This window comes from Excalfactoria chinensis, chromosome 1 (assembly GCF_039878825.1).
Source record: "Excalfactoria chinensis isolate bCotChi1 chromosome 1, bCotChi1.hap2, whole genome shotgun sequence".
Taxonomy (NCBI): Eukaryota; Metazoa; Chordata; class Aves; order Galliformes; family Phasianidae; genus Excalfactoria; species Excalfactoria chinensis.
Window position 1 is genome coordinate 158,361,238 of NC_092825.1, and position 22,751 is coordinate 158,383,988.

The 22,751-nt window shown below is 43.3% G+C and overlaps 1 protein-coding gene across 1 annotated transcript in view; it reads right to left on the reverse strand.

Annotated features, from left to right (window-relative positions):
* The window catches only part of KPNA3 (karyopherin subunit alpha 3), a 49,218-nt gene that overhangs the window by 20,892 nt on the left and 5,575 nt on the right, over positions 1-22,751 (reverse strand). The window contains exons 2-3 of the mRNA XM_072359963.1: positions 10,242-10,286; positions 493-582 (exon numbers count right to left, since the gene is read on the reverse strand). Coding sequence (XP_072216064.1) covers positions 493-582; positions 10,242-10,286 — 135 coding nt within the window. The remainder of the gene's footprint in view (positions 1-492; positions 583-10,241; positions 10,287-22,751) is intronic.

Here is a 22,751-nt window from a genome sequence, read left to right on the forward strand (position 1 = left end):
AACAGCATGTTTTAGTCACTTTGTTGCTTTTGTTTCCCTCTTTTTCGATGTATTATGCAATCAAACTAATTTAAACAGTGCATCAGTAATAGCAAGACTAGGGGAAATGGATCCAAGTTGAAGGAGGGAAGATTTAGGTTGGATGTTATGGGGAAGTTCTTCACTAGGGGAGTGGTTAGGCCCTGGAACAGGCTGCCCAGGGAGGTTGTGGATGCCCTGTCTTTGGAGGTGTTCAAGGCCAGGTTGGATGGGGCCCTGGGCAACCTGATCTAGTAAATGTGGAAGTTTGGTGGCCCTGCCAGGCAGGGGGGTTGGAACTACATGATCCTTGAGGTCCCTTCCAACCCAGGTCATTCTGTGATTCTGTGTGTGATCAGTTCACGATTTTGCTTTCAAATAACTATAAGGCTTCCACTGGTAAAGTAAAAACGGAATACTTTGTTTTGAGATACAAAAGCTATAAGAAGTAATTTCCAGAATCAAGGGACTTACTGCTTTGAAGTCAGCATCAACATCAGAATCTTCTAAACTTTCTTCTTGAGGAACGTTTCGTTTTTTCAAAAGATGTTCATCTCTTTTGTTCTGGAAAGGAATGGCAAAAAATACATACATTTAATGCCAATTACTACAGGGCGATAATATAATAAGCCCCTTCCAAAATAAGACTGCAAATAGGATCGCTTTTATAAAGCCTTTTACAACTGCAAACAGAATTCATAGTATTTCAGACAGAACTATAGTAGTCCATGACATCAGAATGAAAAAAACACCTTGCAGTTATCAATTTTCTAACAAAATTACTGTAAACATAGATCAGGATTGCACTCCTGTTCAGCCACATGTAATGGACCCTACACTGAAGTTCCCTTGTCTTGTTAGTTTTAACCCTGTGTGTAAAGCACCACTGACACCTGTGGTATTTCCTGCTCATTCACAGTCAGTGTGCTCCAACAAAGCACCCTCCAGCCGTAGCTCCTTTAAGGAATCAGAGAAAACACTGCCATTTCAGCGATAAGATAATGATTTAATATTTATACCTTTCATTAGAACAACTTGAGCCCTAATTAAAAAAGAAGGAAATCAAATCGGTGCTCGCAACCGTATCCAGACACTTCTGCAATCTACAATATCTTGTAAGCCTTATTATTCCAAAAGTGTAAAGTGGCATTTTCCAAATGTTAAGACTATATTTTTTGCTTGGTACGTCTAGAGATACGATTACAGATAGAAAAGGCAGCGGAAGATGATGATGCAGCATATATATCTGGATACTTTTTAAGAAGCATATTAAAATTTCAAACTCCAATGAAGTAAAACACTGGAAAAGTGTATTAAACAGCTATAACACCTAAACCAAATGTATTATCCCAGCACTGAACAGCAAACTTTGTGGTTTCCAATCATCTGCTGCACAAACAGTAGTGACTATGGAGATCGTATCATACGATGCCTTGCTTCTAATGTACTCAAAACCCTTCATACTGAATTATGTTCAATAGAGTGCCCCCCACAATGTTTCTTTTGGAGTGAAGGAAGACAAAAATGAGCAGGCAGCTCAGTGCTGAGAAGACACCAGCACACAGACAAACTGTACTGGGTGGCAACAGATGGATACGACATGGAGACCTGTGTCATATTCCTGCTATTCTCCCACACCAAGTACTTGGTGCTGCCATTTTAAGCAAAGAGCAAACACCGTTCCACCTCAGTCAATCCGGCCTTGGCTCAAGCACATTTTGCCACTGTTCGTCCAACTCACAGCCAATGCTGTGCAGGGAACAGATCTGATTTCCAGAGGCCCCCTCCACATGCAGGTCAGCATTACTCCCCAGTGAGGAAGCAGATCCTTCCTGCCTCAGACAGATGGTTCTTACATGAGCACTTGTGCTGTGACTGTAAAACACACCAAAACTGGGAGAAGGGATGTAGGGAAGTCCTGATGCCTCCAGTACTACTGTCCTTCTTCCACTCAGAGATACCACTCCAGTTCACACTGGCCACACCAGGGTCCACATATTCATGAATGTACAGGGAGAAAAACAGTTATTAGGGTGCATACACTGACTCAGCATTTATTTCCTGTCTACAGAAAAGGTGCAGGCTGAATTAACTGGGATTTTAGTGCAGAAGTGCCACTAACTGCCTGCTGGAGCAAGTTAAACAATTCACTACATCATCAACTGGGAAGGACTGAGTTTCTTTGTCACTAACAGAAAACTATAGTGGTAAAAGGTAGTTTTCAGTCTGAGTTCCTCTTAAAGCATTTGCATGGATCATAAAATTCAGGGAGAGAGCCTCACTGGGCTTTTGTAAGGTATGTTTGTTTTAAGAATTGCTCTCCATAGCCATTCAGCTCTAATATTTACTTGCTTTCAAACAGTGATTTGTTATCAGTGGTGCTCTGCTATGTGTTGCAACATCCTACGATAAAGACAGGTGATCTTTACTCTTACATTTTTCAGAAATCCTTTTAGATGGACGACTCTTGCAGATCTCTTGACTGCAATGATGGGAAAACTACAATAGTCAAGAATTACAGCAAATGTGAACCATCTTTTTATGAAAATAATAATAAAAAAAAAATCCAGTTAGGAAATATCACATAACGTCTGGGTTGAAAAGGACCACAATGATCATGTATTTTCAACCCCCCTGCTATGTGTGGGGTCACCAACCAGCAGACCAGGCTGTCCAGAGCCACATCCAGCCTGGCCTTGAATGCCTCCAGGGATGGGGCATCCACAACCTCCTTGGGCAACCCGTTCCAGTGCGTCACCACCCTCTGTGTGAAAATCCTCCTCCTAATATCTAAGCTAAACCTCCCCTGTCTCTGTTTAAAACCATTCCTCCTTGTCCTATCACTTTGTTTTTTCAGCTTTCTTGCTCACAGAAGTCTCCCATCACTAAACAATAAGACAAAGCTTCCCGAGAGCTCTAACTGCAAATTCTCCTATTTAGGTGTTGTTTGCTTTTTTTTCCACACCTCTGTTTTAAGTGGATTCCCCCACCACTGAATCCACTGACTTTAAGGAACTACCTTCATATTCAGAGAGAGAAAGGAGGTACCCCACTGCTGCCCATTACTCCACACAAAAGCACCTGTGCTGGCACAGAACAGGCACAGTTCTGACAGCCTGCACTGAAATCCCTCCAAAATGTGGAAGGGATGCAAGAATCATTTCAAGTCAGTCTTATCCTAAAAGGAAATTCAGATGAAAGGTCCAAATCCTGTCAACGGAGTTGATGTTAAATAGATACCATCCATTGGTAACAAAACCCGCATTATTAAAGGGGATAGGGACATTAAGATATTCACACACATGTGGACTGCATTTATATCTGATACACATTATCAACCCTCCATTTTTTTTCCTCCCAGAATGACAGAAGGTAGAAATAGATGAACCTGTATGATTCACTCGCTAGCTTGAAACATCTAGGAGTTTTTGGATGCAAGAAGCAAAGTCACACTGTAACTGTGGCACGGATGTGTATCTCACTATAGATGTGTGGCTCTCTTCCAGATAAACATTATTTTGAGACATCAGTGTTCTTCAGGGCTGTGCCTCTATGACAGTGTAACAGACAGGCTGTGGTATCCAGTTCCTCCAGAAAACAAGAAGCAAGATGCATGTTGATAACCTCTCTCAAACACCCTGAAATACCAGGATAGTAAGAGCTGGAATACAGCTGAGAGTACAGAAAACACAAATGGAATAAAGCATGAATCCCTTTGCGGGTGACTTAACAGCATCTGCACAGAATGGAAGGAATAGCCTTCATTTGCCAGACAACTGAGAAATGACCCCCCCCCCCAGATACCAAGTGGTAACTCCTCCAGTTCCTTATAAATCTTTCAGGACCTTGGCAAAAAGGGCAGGAGGGCAGGTTGGGAATGGACACAGGAAGATCAGGAACGGAAAAATAAACGTTTCTCCTTCAACACTGAGAAGTCTTCCATTTCTAGATGCATGTTAAAAATGGCCAGAAGATACACTATAACTGAACGAACCAAGAACCTGGTTCTCCCCTGTTCCAGTAAGTAGGTTAACAGTTAACCTTACACCTGCACACACAATAGCCAGTTCCTTTGGCAGTATGAGCGTGCCCGAGAGAGTAATTCCTAGTGTTGGTGTTAACCAAAAATAAGCATGGTACAACCATGTAAGATTTATTGCCCTCGTTTACCTGCAGGAGAGAATTGAATTTCTCAGGACATAACTGACCATAGCTAGAACTTCTGTGAATGCAGGCAACATCTTCAGGCTGTCAGTCATACACTGTAACAGGTTCAGAACGTACGACCTGAGCCAGAAAGAGTGAGATTGAACAAGAAAACTCCTGGAGCTACTCATTGTTTGCAGATGGTTGGACTGAAAAACTGGCAAGAACATATAGAAGAGGATCAAGTGGAGCTTCTGCAGGGGCCTGAGGCAGACAGGCCAGCACTTACTGAAAAGCACTAAATACCTCTTTCTGAGAATACCTGGGGTTGGAAGGCACCTCTGGAGACCATCTAAGTGGAAAAAGACAAAGTCAAAACCAAAACCCTGTTCTTATTAGCGTGTCTTATAAATTCAAAACACTCATGGAACGTTCTAGTGTTAAAAAGCAGCTGAAGGCTATTTGAAGCAGCAGTGTATATAGTACTTCCCATTGATTGCTCCCCTGCATAAGGTAAAAAAAAAAAAGCATAATTTGCACCTCAATATAACCTTAAAGCACTTGCATTTTGTCATATGGTGAAAAAAACAACTTATTCTTTTCTTTATATCACAGCACCAGCTTCTGTGGGCTTCTATGGTGAAGCTGAAGATAAACAAACATGCCTGGATACAGCCATTCTGCTCAAAGACTGGTGGGAAATCATTCAAAAGGAGACTGGAATCCCTGCTGAAGGGTAGGGCCTTGTCACCAAGGAAACAATGCCAAGTCTTCTTCAAGAGGAAAAGTCCTCAACCACTGCCTGAACCATGCCTGTTAGTCTGCAAGCTTATTAACAGCAGGTTAATCACAATAGTCTACAGTCCCATTGTTGAATGAAACAAGAGACCTGGTTACAGAAAACAGGGAAGAGCTCAAAGTACCTTCTTTGCTTCATCAAGACTGGTCTTCAGAAACGCCGGGATCCAGAGGTCCTGATGAAATGTATCTAAAAGTGCTGAGGGAGCTTGCAGATGTCACTGTGAAACCGTTCTGTAATTCCTTATTGATCACGGCAATTGGGAGAAGTGTTCCAAGACTGGAGGAAAGCAAATGTGATGCCTCCCATTCTCCATGAATGGCCAGAAGAGGACACAGGGAACTACAGGCTGATTAGTTTTACCTTGGGCCCTGGAAAGGCAATGGAACAGCTGAACCTGAAAACCACTTGCAGCCCCAGTAGGGGGAACAGCCCCAGGCACCAGGACATGCTGGTGGCCACTCAGCTGGAAAGCAGTTCTGCATAAAATGACACAGCAGTCCTGGCAGGCACCAAGTTGGACATGAACCAGCAATGTGGCCTCATCACAAAGAAGGCTAATGGATCCCGGACTACACTGAGAAGTGTTGCCAAGCAGGTCTAGGAAGGTGATACTTCCCCTCTACCCAACCCTGGTGCCACATCTGGAGAGCTATATCCAGTCCTAGGCTTCCCAGCAGAAGGACACGGACATACTGATGAGAACGTAGCTAAGGAGAAGAGAGATAGTGAAGGGACCAGTCCCATGGATAAAGGCTAAGGGATTTGGGATTCTTCAGTGTGGAGAGCAGGGGGATCACACAAGCAAATCCCTGAAAGGAAGGTGCCAGACGCTGGAGCCAGGCTCTGCCAGTGGTGCCCAGTGTCAGGACCAGAGGCCATGGGCACAAACTGGAGCACAGGACGTTCCCTCTGAACACCAGCAGCCCTTCTGTGCTGTGCAGTGACGGAGCACTGGCACAGGCTGCCCAGGGGCTGTGGGGTCTCCTCCTTGGGGATCCCCCAGAGCTGCCTGGACACAGCCCTGGGCACCCCTGCTAGGCCCTGCAACCTCAGCCATCCTATGAAAAAACACATAAAGGAAGTTTGGCTATCTATCCCGAATCCAAACACATCTCTGGAGGTGTTCAAGAAACACTTAGATGTAATACTAAGGGACATGATTTAATTGGGAAATATTGGTGGTAGGTGGACAGAGAAGCAGGTAAATGGATGTATGCCAGCGGCTCCTTAATCCACACATTGGTTAGAAAATAACTGCTTTGTACTGCATCAAAGTCAGAGCCTTCACGAACTCACATCCGTGAGCTCTCAGGCAGCTGAGTTTGCCAAAGACAAAAGTAAACACACCTTGTGAGGGACCTGAAAGATTTTAGGGTTCTACTTAACAGATTATAAAGGAGGACAGCATCCTATACTTCTGCTGAAGTTAGGAGTATAACACTTCAAATGAAGGGTGGCATGTGACTAGTGACTGTACGAGCACTAATCTGGCTAAATACTGGCTCCATTATTTTGTTTATCTGGAAAGAGAGTGGCTACTTTTTAACCTCTTGGGATCACTGTTGTACCAATAGCATAGCCAGAAACCAAAACCTTCTTTTCACACTGGAACAAGCGGCCTGGGGAGGTTGTGGAGTCTCCTACTCCGGATACATTCAAGACCCATCTGGATGCCTTCCTGTGCAGCCTGCTGTAGGGAGCCTACTTTGCAGGAAGGTTGGATTTCATGATCTCTAGAGGTCCCTTCCAACTCCTACAAAGAGGAGTAGCAGGTCCGCCCCCGAAGTGTTAAACACTAAATTAAAGTGTTTAGCAAGGCCAATATGGAATCAGAGAAGGACACTTGACTTGGAGGAGTGTCATCTGACTGTCATCTGACAGTGACAACCCAGGACTGGGCCAGCATTCTGCTGGACAACTGCTATGTCAGAGATGACTTCACTTTCTCAGCTAATACACAAATAAGTGGTTGGGGAAAAAATGTAAAAGCTGAAGCTGCCTTCTGAATAAGAGCTGCAGCGTGCTATGGAGACAGCAAATAGGGCTAGTATATTTTTGAAACACAATGTGTGGCAACTTGATGTGTGGAATTTCAAGAGTATAAGCACCTCACGTTAATGCACACAAATTGCTTATTACTGTTCAAAGCTATGATTTATCTATTCCATCTTACAAAAGAGATATGTAAGCAACTTGACCAGATCCATTGATTTAATAGCTACATGTAAGTTGATTCAAAAGCCAAATCTGTACCTATATCCAGTCCTTCAACTGTAGGAATCAAGAATATGTTCAGTTTGCTTGTTTTCTTCAAAAGCCAGGTGCACACTTAGCATCTGCATAGCTGGGATTAAGAAAAGATATCCATAAAGGGACACACATGGATCAGTGAAGTCCTGCCAACACAGGCACTTCCTGAATTTGACACATGCTGGAGTAGCAGCGTTAGCTGTAAAGCTGAAAACTGAAGCAATAATATTACATCTGATCCTCTCTACTGCTGGAACTTAGTTAAATGATGTATCCCTTTACATTTCAGCCCCAAGTCTACACCAGAAGCAGAGGGCTCACACCTGCCACAGAGTTCTTACAGAAAACCAGGTGGCCACCAGCAGCAGTAGTTCAGTTGCTGCAAATCAACAATTTGGATGCATGTAGAATCTCTCTTAATGCAGATGACTTTGGGCGTCTGCAGCGCACGACACTCAGCAAACGCTCCAAAAGAACACAACTTCCTGTGTTCAAGTGTTCTGCAGCTGCTGCTCACTCATGATTTACAGCATGACCTACATCCAGTGCTTACATGTCTTTAAGTGTGTAACTGACCTGTGCATGTGACAGAATACTTGTAAGCAGTCTCCCAACTGAAGCAGCTGTATGAGGATATGCTGCATTAGTTAAACCATCTTTTACAGCACTGCTTTGCTGAGGGGCATAGGCCTTCCCAAGTGCTATGAATGGCTCTCCACAGCACAGCTGAGTTACACAGCAAGTTTTATTACTAAGTCAATATGCTGGTTCTGAAAAACAGAGGGCATCTGCCGTAATAGCTGTGGAATTTTATGATAATTTAAATATCAAATCAATTACCTGAATCTCATTTCAGCAAAAGCTCGCTTATTTAATTTTCCACTTGCTAGCTGTTTGTACATACAGAGACAGGTTTCTCCACACCTCAGTTTCTCTGTCAGGATTGATGAGGCCGTAGTCAAGTTAAGCTACACAAAACCCTCAGACACGTTCAGCTAGTTTCTTTCATTAGGAAAATATGAAAGCATTAAACAGTTTCTAGATGATGCATCACACTCATGTAAGTACTTAAGATTTTTTTTTTCCACTCATCTGGGTCCAATTAGGTTTCTCTAATGATTCCTTGTATTCTAAGGATAAATCCCATATGCCTTTTTTTTTTTTTTAAATATCATAATGAAAGACAGGAGTAATTCTCTAAGAACTCAAGAAGGAAAGAAAAAAAAGTATCTTTTCTTTAATAGACCAGAAGGATCCCAGAAAATATTAGCATGAGATTCTTGGTATATCCTACAAAAATCACGTAATACGTGCAGAAAAGATTTATAAAATGAAGTCAATACAGCTTCCATCTCACCTTGATGTTAACAAGGCTTTTGACTTCTCTTAGTGTGCAAACAATGCAGAAAACAAGTTTACATGGACACAGGGGGGGAGGGTGCACTTTCAAGAGCGTCCTATGCACACAATCAAGTGAATCAACTGGCAGAAATGCATCAAAGGGAGACCCAAAGGAGCTTGGCCCAAATCTGGAATATTCAAAGCATACACCTCCATCAAGTCGCTAAGGGAATACTGAGCTGAGCAGGCTTTGAAGAATACTGGAAATCAGAATGGAAATGCAAGTCAAGGAAGTCTGGTAAAAGCACATGGAGTTCAAAAGAAGCCATCATGTCTAAAACTGCATCTACTGAACTATGCACATAGAGCACCAACAACCATCCTTGTTTTGTGGTATTATAGGAAGTGACTGAAGGACATTATGCACCACAGGCTGAGTTTCACTCAACGGTGTACTCAACAAGTCCTGCATTTAGGCAGAGAACTGAACTAGATTCACTTCTCACGGTCATTATCTTCCCAGCTACGGTGGCATTTAACCTATCTAATGAAAATCTGACCCTAAAAATCAACTTCCTCTACAGTACAGAAACAGTACTTTCCAGAAAACAAAACATGCTAACTATTGTGGTTTCACACCACTGCTGGGCAACTTAGCTCTACCACACTGCTTTTGCTCTTCCTTCTCAAAGCGAGGGAGAAAATACAATGAGAAGGGGTTCAAAGGTTGAGATAAGGGCAGGGAGATCACTCATCAGTTGCCATCACAAGGAAAACAAACTCAGCATAGGGACATCAATGTAATTTAGTGCTAACAGACTGGAGCAGTGAAAAATTAAAAGCAAGCTAAAAACTACTACTTCTTCCTTCTACTCTGAGTAGCACAGGGGAATGGGCTGTGGTCACTCCGTAACACTTTATCTCTGCTGCTCCTTTATGGTCACCCTCTACCCCTACTGCACCATGGGCTCCTCCATAGGATGCACGAGGATATCTGCTCCACATGGTACTCCAAGGGCTAAAGGGGAACAGACTGCTCCCTCCATGGGCCTCTCTTGTGGGCTGCAGGGGAACCTCCTGCCCTCCTGCATTGATGCTGGGGGCCGCAGGGCTGTTTCTCTCCCATTTCTCCCCTCCCAAGTGCTGTTGCACAGAGGTTTTTCCTTTTCTTAAGTCTGCTCTCTCAGAGCACAACCGACATCGCTCACAGCTCAGCTCCAGCCAGCAGCAGGTCCCTGTTGGAGCAGCTGGAGCTGGCTGTGATCGGACACAGGGCAGCTGCTGAGTGCTGCTCACAGAGGCCACCCCTGCAGCCCAGGCTACCAAATCCTTGCCACATAAGCCCAATACAGTACCTTCCATATCTTCTAAATGCTAAAACTCTTTTTTCCCCATTCTGAGATTTCAAACATTCAAACAGCATACAGCTTTGCAATATCAAAACTGGCGCAGAAACTGAATCATTCAATTCCAAGACATAAATCTGAATAAATCAGTACTCAGTTCTGCTGTACAGAGCCTATGGACTGGCAGGGTAAAACTAATATTAGAATCCACAGTTCATAACCTACAAACACACAACTTCTCTATACGAGTCCTAAACAGCAAAGTTTATGGGAAAATATTCAGCAAAGACACCAGAGCACTATAAGAAAATTAACAGCTGATAAACAGAAGCGCTCACCTTCCTCAATTCAATCGTAACTTCGTTTCTGTGTCTTCTCATAGTCTGGAAGAAAAAAAAAGAAGAGTTAATAGATAAAGGAAGTGCTGTGTATGTTTTGGAATCCATTGTTTCTAGGTCAAAAGTACAGTTATTCATTCAAAGATAGGGAAAACAGTGTGCATAATTTAGAACTCAATCTCTCTTAGTAAGATGCAGGAGTCGTTCTGTTCTTGTTTTTTTAAACACACCTTACAGAAAGCTTTGCTATAAACCACAATAAGTATCCCCAGGACAGAAAATATTTACTTCACAGAGCTTCGCTGGAACGACTCTTCTGGTGTTTATGCGCGTGCACAAAAAGCAGCAAATACAGGTTCAGACAGTCTCAAGATACCTCTATGACCACACTTATACCCAAACATGTAACCTACGCCTATCATCTGGTCAGAACAGGCCAGAAGACAACTGAGTTCAATGCAAACAAGATAAATCAGGCTCGTGGCAAAAGGAAACCAAGTGGTACAACGGCATGGAGTCTACTTCAAACCCATAGCCTAAACACCATGAAAATGAGCCCATACAAGTCTTCATTCCAGAAAGATAGCAGGCACTCAATATGCATTCCCTACAATACAGTTATCCCTCTTAGCTAAGAGGGATTAAAAGATTCAGAAAGAACAATTCATCTTAGTGAAAGCGCTCTCCCCAGGTTCATTTTACAGTGGAATAGGTGTACCAACAAAATGTAATCAGAAGAAAATCAGGACTGGAAAACTGCTGTGATCAGCCACACTAAAACTCACCCATTAAAATACTTCTATGTTCCATCCTTGCTACTGACCTTCCCTGCCACTTGTGCTCCTTCTGAGTTAGGGCAAATAACTTCCCTATGTTAACAAGTGTCTGTGAAAACAAGCAGTACACAGACACCAGCATTACTACCCACCAGCCATCTACGGTAACACTGAGCATCTTAAAGCTCAAACACAGGTAAACAAAATGAGCTCCCTTGACATGAGTCTATATGGGATGTGAACATTACCCTAGCTTTACTGCCCTCAATCCGTTTGCACTGCAGTATCCATTTAATTATCTTAGGCTGACTTAAACACAAGGAAGGCTCGTCTTCCTGTTCAGTGCTTGATTAACCAACTCAGGTCAACACAAGACCGATTTTACATCTACAAGCATGAAACGTGCTGCTTCAAACAGGACAAGACCTCAGTGCAGTAAGAGGACGCTAGCACCACAGCATCAACTAGAACCACACTCTTCCCCCTCCCTCATCATTCTGTTACACCATTTGATCCCTATGACCACCTAAGCCTGATTGCTGAGGTATGGGACAGAATTGGAGAGCAAGGAAATAAGTGAAAGATGAAGAACCTGTAAAGTCACTGCATGCATCTGGCTTGATCAATCACTCAAGCTGCTAGCCATATTAGAATGTTATACTTATCTTAATAACTAAGCCAAATTTAAGGGCACTAAATAGTCTAAAAACACTTTTCCCATGATAACTCATCAATGAAAAATGCAGTTAGACAAACCTGTCTTAGTTTCCTACTACAAAACTTCTTCAGGATCATTCTGAACATGCTGGACACCAAATCTTCTACATTTAAGCCATACCCCAGCATGACCCATCAATTAACCTGAGCGCCCTTTAGCATCTCCTCTCACACCAAATCCAGTACTGTCAGTGACAGATTATGGAATTTCAGAGATCTAACGGATGCAAGGTGTAATTTGGGATCAAACTGGCAGCTAAGTTCTAATTTCCACCTCCATTTTCCCAGTTATCTGTGACAACAATCAAGAACATTCTCTATTGAAAGCACACACAAAAAAAATCAGACCGCATTTGAAACTCCTGATGGGGTAACCACATTTCTTACCTACCATTCAAGAAACAAGGCAGATTTAAGAAAAATATACCGTTTTCAGCTGTTCAGTAGCTTAATATTTTTGTTATAGTAAAGAGAAAAAGCAGCGTAGCACCAAGCAAGCATTACTATTCATTTCATCAATTTACCTCTAGCAATACTTTAACTGAAGATGGTTACTCAGAGTCAACCCTTTACAAAAGCTCTTCTGGGAAGACTCTAAGCTTCTTTCTAAGGACAGACCATTCACTCAGCTCTTCAGTAGGCAATCTCCACACCACCAGAGTTCCACCTTTTTAGCCATTCTTCTGCATTTCCTTTTAAGCTTCTTGTACACAAGTTTGAGTTTTGAAGCAGCGTCGGCACATTTCCTTTCTTTCCTCCTTTAAATGACACAACACAGGCAGTGTGCACCACTAAGTGCTGAGCTGCTCCTCCGTTTGCAGAGCAAGCAGGACACGATGTCAGCTAGACAAAAGTTCACAGCACTAAGGACATCCAGTACGGGAGCACCCTGTCATCACTGTGCCTTTAAAAATCCAGTCTGTCAGGGGACCCAGGGCCATGCAAACCTCAGCAGTGCAGTATTAAGGCTATGGGATCTCCCACACACACGTGTGGGACTGAAGAGCCTGTGAGGGTTACACCTGGCTACTACCATGCTCTGACCAAGACCAGATGTATGCTGACATGACTGCTAGCCTGATGATGTAATCATTCATGTCTCTGGCCACTAGATACTGATATATGACCACAGATTCCACATCAAACACATCAGTTGTTGGAATTATAGAACGTATGTGAAAAATACATGTATGCAACTGGCCACATTTCTTAGTTTTATGCCTTCTGTTTAATTAAGATTTACTTAGACTGTTCCCCTCTTCTTGATTATGTATTCTCTCCCATAGCAGACAATGATCCCAGTAGTGAAGGAATTGCTCCATGACAGATCTCAATGCAGTTAGGCTATCTTTGCCTTGACAGACCCAGCTTCGAAGACCAAAAACATGCCTCACTCATCTGATGACAAGGAAGCCAGGTACCACATAGCACCACGCTACGTACTGGATCTATCTGCCGAGCTTTTGTGAGCATTAAGGTGTGCAGATTGATAAGCACAAGCTGTTTTTATTTTATGCAACAGGCTTAAACGATCCGGTGAATGAATTAGAATTTCTTACAAAGTAGGCATTGAAAACTCACGCTTCAGATGAATTATTTTAGAAATACAGCAGGTTATCAGCATCTTCTTACTGCTCCAGAAGCAAACACAGCATAATCCAACCGCTATAAAAAAAGATTCCCTTTAAGGAAGCATTACCACTGTAAGAACAAGCTTTCATACGACCTGCAAGCCCCAGCACGTATGGAGTCAGTATGTATTATTTACAAGAGATTTACACCAATAGAAAGCTTAAACATTTTCCCCAGCTAAAACAGAAAATGATCTCCCAACCTAAGCCCATGGATTCCTTGCCAGCTTTCAGGCTGGGAGGACAACCATCTGCTAAAGCCTCCATGCACAGTATTAACTGCAGCCTGGCAAGACGTTAGCAATGGAGGCAATACCACGTTTGACATCCATAGCAAATGACTGCAGTCATTTCTCAGCTGAACATACTCAAACGTATAACTTCATGCCAAGCTGAAACGGCATCTCTCGAAACTACAAGACAAAGCTGAACTGTTCCACTGAATCGAATCAGACTCCAAATCTTCAAATCTGAGGGAAAACTCAGCACAGGCACAATCCTTAAAAACCACAAACTGACACATGTTTATTCCTACAGAATGTAGGATCATATTCAAGGTGCAAAATGGTAAAACAAATAAAGGGTGGTGACTATTGGTTAGCACATACTGTTAAGAAACAGGAACACACAACAGTTAACAAGCTGCACTACAACCTTACACATCACTGTACAGACTGGGAGGAACAATCCTTGAGAGCAGCCCTGCAGAGAAGGGCCTGGGGGTCCTGGTGGATGAAAAACTGAAGATGAGCCAGTAGCATGAGCTTGCAGCTTGGAAAGCAAATGGCAACCTGGGCTCCATCAGAAAAGGGGTGGCCAGCAGGAACACAGAGGTGATTGTCCCTCTCTATTCTGCCCTTGTGAGGCCCCATCTGGAGTACTGTGTCCAGGTCTGGGGCTCCAATACAAGAAAGACAGGGAGCTGCTGGAGAGGGTCTGGAGGAGGGCCACAAAACTGATCACCACAAAGCTGCCGGAGCACGTCCCCTATGGAGACAGGCTGAGGGAGCTGGTCTTATTCAGCCTGGAGGAGAGAAGGCTGCAGGAGACCTCATTGCAGCCTTTCAGTACCTAAAGGGAGCCTACAAACAGGAGGGGAGCCAATAGTTTACTCCCCTCTTCAGTAAATAATGGCAGGACAAAGGGAAATGGTTTTCAGCTGAAGGAGGGAAGATTTAGGTTGGATATCAGAGGGAAGTTGTTTACCAAGAGGATGGTGAGGTGCTGGAACAGCTGCCCAGAGAGGCTGTGGATGCCCCATCCCTGAAGGTATTCAAGGCCAGGTTGGATGGGGCCCTGGGCAGCCTGGTCTACTGTTACACGTGGAGGTTGGTGGCCCTGCCTGTGACAGGGGGGTTGGAGCTTCATGATCCTTGAGGTCCCTTCCAATCCAAGCCATTCTATGATTCTATGATCCAGATGCCTAAATCCAGATGCCATTGCTGCTTTTTAGGCTCTCCCATCCTTGCGACAAAGGTCAGGAAGAACTGAAAACTCAAACATAACAAATGGAGGAACCTTATTTCAGTGTGATACAAAACACAACAATGCTAAGCTGACAGAAGATAAGAAGATGTTAAAAGAAACTAAGCCTTAAAAATAAAGCAAGCTTCTTCAAATCAACACCCCAGAACAAGGCTTCAAAGAATGCTCCTGCAAAACAGTCTTTGATACTGTCAATGGGCAGAAGCTATTCTCATCAGATCAGCGTTGCAACTCTGCTGTTTCTCTCCTGATGAGATATATCAAAGCTCGATTTCACAGTCACCTATAGAGAAGGAAAACTTCTTCCCCATCCTTCAGTTGATAGATGTTCTGTGGAGACAAAACTGTGCATAAAACTCTCAATATCAAGAAGCACTGACTGAAGATAACCCTGCAAATTTCTGAATTGTCACTGTAACAGCAACCCTTGTTACTAGTGCATTTAAAGAAACATCTTTAAGTCACTGAACATTTGGGATCTTCTGGCTTCAGCATATAAGAGAAGCATGACCAGTAGGTTGAGGGAGGTGATTGTGCCTCTCTACTCTGCTCTCAGGAGACCCCACCTGGAGTAGTGTGTCCAGTCCTGGAGCCCCCAGCACAAGAAGGACATGGAGCTGTTGGAGCAGGTCTAGAAGAGGGACACAAAGATAATCAGAGGGCTGGAGCACCTCCCCTATGAGGACAGGGTGAGAGAGCTGGAGCTGTTCAGCCTGTAGAAGAGAAGGCTGCGGGGGGAGCTTATAGCAGCCTTCCAGTACCTGAAGGGGGCCTACAGGAAAGCTGGGCAGGGACTTCTTATAAGGGCATGTCATGACAGGACAAAGGGAAATGGTTTTAGATTAGAAGAGGTAGAATTAGACTAGATGTTATAGGAAAATTCTTTACTGTGAGGATGGTGAGACACTGCAACAGGTTGCCCAGTGAGGCTGTGGATGCCCCCTCCCTGGAAGCATTCAAGGCCAGGCTGGATGGGGCTGTAAGCAACCTGGTCTAGAGAAAGGTGTCCCTGCCTACAGCAGGGGTTGGAACTAGACGACCAGATCTTAAAGGTCCCTTCCAGCCCAAGCCAATCTATGATTCTATGGCATGTACTTCACCAGTAACATCTGTGAAACCTTATATACTGTGCTCACAATGTGTTAAAGAGCAAGGGTCTGTCAGAGCTCTAATACTGACACTCCTTACCTTTCCGAAAGCCATCCACACCTTTGTGGCCAAGAAAAACAAACTCTGAGTACTCCGAAGCCCTGGACAGCACTTAGATTAAGTTTGTAAGGAGAGCATTAAGTCTGGTAAACAAGCTTCTTTGGCTGCTTGAGCCTTTAACTGAACAATACATTACACTACTTGAAAAGGTAACTCATCGGGCTCCCATAAACAAACAGAAACAAAACAAAGAAATAAAAGGAATCCAGCAATCAATCAGCTGCTTTAACCTAAGGTATATCACAACAAATTAATACATTTTCTAAAACCATCCTAGACATCTTAGTCAAATCTACAAGTCAGACACAGCAATTTCACAGTTGAAAGATGACCCCTGAAAGTAGTAATGGATTTCCAACGCTGGTACTCTTTTACGGCAAGTTAATTTTAAGCCACAACTGAAACTAGTCCTAGGGTTTCCATTAATCTGAAAAGTTTCATTTTTATCTAAAATTCAATCTTAATTGATTAATAGAAATATATATATATAGTATATATATATAATATATATATATATATAACATCGTCAGATTACAGGATCATAGAACGACCTGGGTTGAAAAGGACCACAGTGATCATCCAGTTTCAACCCCCCTGCTATGTGCAGGGTCATGAACCACCAGACCAGGCTGCCCAGAGCCACATCCAGCCTGGCCTTGAATGCCTCCAGGGATGGGGCATCCACAACTTCCTTAGGCAATCTGTTCCAGTATATCAGCACCCTGTGTGTAAAAAGCTTCCTCCTAATATCTAACCTAAACCTCCCAAAGTGCTATGAATTTTAAATATTTTAACCATTTTCAGCTATACCTGTTGGGTTAGAGGGAAGATGAAAGCACAGCCACCATTTAATGGCTCAATCTACCAACCACGGTAACAAGGAGATCTGGAGCTCAGTGTGGGGTTCATCCAGACCTGCCACCTCATTATGCAGAATACCTAAGGAGTGCCATCTTTTAATCAACGCATTTACACCGTTTCCATCAGTGCTGGAAGAGGAAAGACTTAGAGAAGAAAAGGCTCCAACGTGACCTGAGAGCAGCTTTTCAGTATCTAAAGGGGGGCTACAGGAAAGAATGGGACAGACTCTTTAGCAGGGTCTGTGGTGACAGAACAAGGGGAAATGGTTGCAAGCTCAAAGTGGGTAGATTTAGGTCGGATATAAGGAAAAAAACCTTTTACAGTGAGGGCGGTGAGACAGTGGAACAGGTTATCTAGTGAAGTGGTAGATGTTCCATCCCTGGAGACTTTCAACATGAGGCTGGATCGGGCACTGCTAACCTGATGTGGCTGTGGTGCCCATTCATTGCAGGCAAGTTGGACTAGATGGCCTTTACAGGTCCCTTCCAACCCTAAGGATTCTGAGATTCTGCATTTCTATGACTCGGATACTTTTAGGCAAGCCAGAAGTTCTGGTGATTCTCTGAACACAAAGTGTGTTTTCAGGAACCCGGATAAGACATGCATTTAGCTGCTTTTGGACTTTGACTATTAAAAGGAAACAAGGGAAGAAATTAATTGACTGATTCTAATTTCTCAGAGTCTACAAACTTCATTAAAAGATAACTGGTCACTGAAATGCTTTATTTCTGCTCTTGCCTTTTACCATTTTGGGAAGCAGTCTCAGAAAACCAGGAGATAAATGCTGACAGGAAAGAGCTACCCTGAATACATAGCTGGAATGGTACGTAGCTTGATTAGACATACAGGGCACCATTTGCAAGTCAATTCCAATCTGCTTCCACCTGCCTAACTGAAGAAAAAACTGGCCCAGTTCCAACAGCTGGATTGGATTGAACTAATAGCTCCCCCCCTGCACATAAGCATACCCTGGAGCACAGTTTTAAATAGTTTACAATGTGGCTGTGGGTGCAGTACAGTGAGAGAAGGCGTTTCCATTGATGAAGTAAACACTGTTCGTCCCCAGAAATCTTTTTTACTAGCTTTTCTTCCTTATTCCTTCTGACACCTTTGAACAAGCATGAAATACCACAACGCATGTGAAAACGCAACAGCCTCAGAAGCTGGGCTGGTTCTGGACACAAGGCAAAAAATCCAAGAGCTCCTTTGTATAAAGTATTCCAGATGACTGGGGTTAGCAGCTGCCTATCTTCAGTTAACATTAGAAGTTAGATGTTCACTATTTGCATTGGAATATAATTTGTTTGTCTGTTCAAAGTTGAGGCTTAGACTGATGATACTGTTGTACTTGTTCTGGTAGAGCTGGCTTCAGCCAAAAACAAAGCGTCAGACAAAGAGACACTGATAGAAGCTGATGCTGCTGTTCTACTCGTTCACATCTTCAAAGCACACAGAGCCAGCTCCAACAACAGCAAGCAAAATCAGTGTATTAATCCATAATTCTGGGACTATTAACACAAAATTCGGGGACAGCATCACAGTGGTGTGAATGTGAGTACTTAAAACTGGAGGTACTTAGAATACAAGAACTCAGAGCTGAAACCAATGACAATGTGGACATGAGTCCACAGGAGCTAAGGCCACTCAGACAGCTCAAATGCAAACAGGGAGGCAGGGTGCATGGATTCCACAATTCAGATTTATCACAGCTCTTGCCATGGACCTACCAAAGCAACACCTATTTTATACCTGCACTCCAATGGGAGACTCAAAGAGCTTTATTTCATTTGATGGCTGTTTGACTCAAAGGTGTTTGTCACTCTTTTAAGAAAGCACTGTATTACTTTGCAGAAAGTATTAGAACCTGGTTTCCGTATACTGCAGTATCACAAGCATAAAGGTGCTTCTTAGCTACTGACTTTTAAAGCAGTACTACTAGGGACATAAGCACTATGCAGTATTTATGCTACTGTTATGCCACACTGTGTTTGGAACTCATACTCCTCAAGGTTAAAAAAGGCCACCAGATGAAACCTAGTTCTTTTTCAGTTCGAGCTACAGCAGTTGTTTTTTTGTGTTTGTTTTTTGTTTGGGGCTTCTAAAATGAATACCAGCTGCTTTTTGTTTGCCAGTCTATAGCAAGGCAATTCAAGTATCTGAACCTAGAGAGTCTGAGCAGAGTGGGTGCATAGGTACCCACTGACTCCCTTACTCAATGACAGCAATGACTCACTGCAGTCAGACATGCAAGCTGATACAAAAAGCCACAAGCCTCCAATTATTGTTGCTCATGGTGCTGAGTCACCTGAAAGCCCTGTGGATGCAAAGCTGCCCATCCACGTTATCCTCTTCTTCTATTCCAAGTGACCTCCACAGAAAAGCAGTTGCTGAGTTCTCTTCTAACACGCTCTTCTGTGAGCCTGCTCCTCAAGGTCCTGACACCTCCTCTTCTTTGCACTTCTTTAACCTACATGCTGAGCTACCACCAAAGATGTGAGTTGTGAGCACTCCTGTTTTAATTTCCATACACTGATTATTAAGTTTAAAGGTAGAGATATATCAACCAGCCCTCGGGAGACTGGACTCAAAGCAATTCAGCTGTCTGTATTCAACACAAATTGCACTGAAACTGAAGGACACAAAGCAATCCAGAGTATAACTGTTATCCGCTGTTTTAACACAGAATGAAAGAAGGGTTGGAATTTTCTGTTTAACACCAAAACACAAGTATAGGCCATTCATCACACCTTGACTAGAGCAGACAGAAGGTTCCAATACATCCACATGGGCTCCACCAAAGGCCAGGTGAAGCTTCCAGGTAAGCCCATGCTAACTCATCACCACACAACTGTCTGCTCAGGCCGACAGGCAGCCAAGTCAGGATCACCAACTCATTCCAAGCAGTAGTTTTGTCCTGCACTCCCACCAGAAGGAACAAGCAATGTGACTTCTCCTAAGAGGAGAAGCCAGCATTCCTCCTACTCCCTGACTGAGGTGGGCGAGTACAAAGTACACCCACCAGTCTGCTTGAGGAGCACAGCCAGCTGCCGCTGCAGAAGAGGAGCCCTCCATAGGGCACGTAGCATAGAAGAATCCAGTTCAGAGTTAGTCCCGTTTCTTCCCCAACTAACAGACTTTAAAAGAAACCACATCTGCTACTTTTAATGCAGTACTTCACAGCCATATATCATCTTCACTTGTGTACTGGATGTGAGACAATAGAAAATAGAGTAAAATTGAAATGGCTTTTCACGGTAACCAGGTGCAACTATCAGACTTGTTTAAACCTTAAATCAACACAACAGCTTAATTTTAAATACAATCAACACAAAAGCTTAATTTTAAATAGAAGAGCTCCTTATAAAACTGCAGATGACCGCTTTCCATAATCTAATTACAAAATGAAGCATTTGGTCAGAAAGGCCTCACAGACTTCTGCCACCGAAGATGAGACATTCTTAAGCTTGCCAAATATTTATCCTAGCTTCCCCTCCCCCCTCCTTCACATGAAGAAACTCCAAGCGAACAAGAGTAACTCTCCCCACCTCTCCTTTAAGTCAAGAAGTGGCAGACCCCTTTTACTGGGACAGGCTGAATTTCCATAGCCAGGGCACTGAATCTGTAACTTCCTTTCCTTATGCTCCCTTCAAAGATGCCAGCTCAGGCTAATGACAAAACCTAGATCTCTTCCCTTTGACAGACAGAACACATACTCAGTTAAGGACAAGCCGGATACCTTCTTGAGCAATCTGTGTTTCAGCAAAGACACTCTGTTTCTAGATACTTAAACAGTCTTCAACTGTAACACTAAAGTACCTCCCACGTTATACTTAATAACATCCTCCCCGTGAAGTGGGGAAAAAGTCCAATTATTCCAATCTATAATATGGGAAACAATAAATGCAATTTGCATGCATTCACTGGGTGCCATGAAGAAAAACGAAACAAACTAAGACCTTACAGATGTACTCTATATTCAACCACAGGAAGCTTTTTTGGTCTAAAATGACCTGGCTCAAATAAAATGCTTGTTGTTGCTGTTGTTTTCTCCTGTTTGTGGTGCTCAGGGATATGATTTAGCAGAGGGTTGTTAGTTAGGGTACTATGGTTAGGCTGCGGTTGGACTTGATGATCTTCAAGGTCTTTTCCAACCTGGGTAATTCTATGATTCTATTTTTGAATGATATATTCAAAATGGAAGAAAATAAAATAAAAATAAAAATAACATGTGCAAGCTGCCCAATTAAATCTATGAAGAGATCGTTCTCCTCATGATGCAAGAGAACAGACTCAGCTGACAGGCCAAGGAGAAAATGGAGCATTAGGAGCTGCAAAATGCACTGATTTCCAACATCAGCAATCTTTCTGAAGTTAATCATTGCAATGTCATGAGCTCTAGGTGCTTCTATCTCACCTTTGAGTGTGACAAGAGCCCTGATGCCATGCTTATACCACCTCTCTTCGGTGTGCCTTCAGATTCCCAACGTTTCCATTTGCACACCCTCCCATGGAAGGGTATCGGCTGTCACTAAGAAGCTGCTCAGACCACCAGCAGTGGTGTGGCTCATATGGCCAAGTACCAGAGCTCCTCTGAACTCCCAACTATGGGATCTATTAGAAAACACTGCCAGAGAACAAAGCGAACCCACGGGCAAAGTGAGCCACCCTCCAATGGGGGATACATGTGAGTCAGAGTGACATTGGCTCACCTGGGAGAGAGCTCCATTGTCTCTGCATAACGCCAGTTTTGTGACTTAGACTGTGGTTGTTCAGGAAAAATTAAGGACTAGGTTATTCTGAGACCAGCAAACCTGAGATATCACACCACACCTGGCCAGGAATCCCTTCCTGTATCTCTGAAAAGCAGGCAACGAGATGCCCCGACATGCGTCTGACCGCCTTAACCTCACACAAATGAGGTTTGACCGCATTCTGTACAGCAAGTTTGCAATAGGATTTGATCACTCATTAAAATGCATCTCCATCAAGGCTAACAAGTCAAACTGTGAGGAAGCTACTTTTCCAAGCTGATTTGTTTTAGAATCGCCTATTCCATCACTGCCTCCAAAGTCCATTTGTTATTGAACTCGACAATAACCACGGTCAAAAACATACAAGAAGAGATCCTCAGCAGAACACAAACATTAAAGAATGAGGGAAATGACCAATGCAGCAGTAGGTGTTTGAATGGGGAAGATATTCATTTCATCTCTGGTCCAGATGCCATTAACACAGCAAATGTTCCTATTTCGTACTTGCTGTGTTTTACTAAACACACACAAAATCAAGCTGAAAATGAACTGCAGCTTTGCTTATTCCAGGAAAGGATACAAGTGTCAACCGGCCCTAAAGAAAGCATGGAGCTTCCTCAACAAATTTACTGGTGTCAACCTGACCGCAAAGGGCTAACAGTCATAGAATCATAGAATGGTTTGGGTTGGAAGGGACCTTCCAGATCATCCAGTTCCAGCCCTCTGCTATAGGCAGAGATACCTCCCCTCTAGACTGAGGTCTACTATCTCCTCTTCATGTCAATCTCCCTGAGCAACCACTCCTCTTCTCCAGATGTGACTGACCAGCTCAGGAAGCAGGGGGAGCAGAAGATGAAAAGAATGAAGCACGGAGCTTAGCCACTAGCTGACTCCATAGACAGCTCGTTCTGGTGCAGGACAAGCTTCTGGAAGAAACTAACTCTTTGGTTACCAACATCAAATTAAGTGGAATGGAACGCAAAGCCCACAGCCCCAGCTCTCACAGAAGGATCCAGGAATACCAGCTCAGCACCAGTTTCACAGCCTGAGGTATTTGCTAAACAACCAACAGGTTGTATT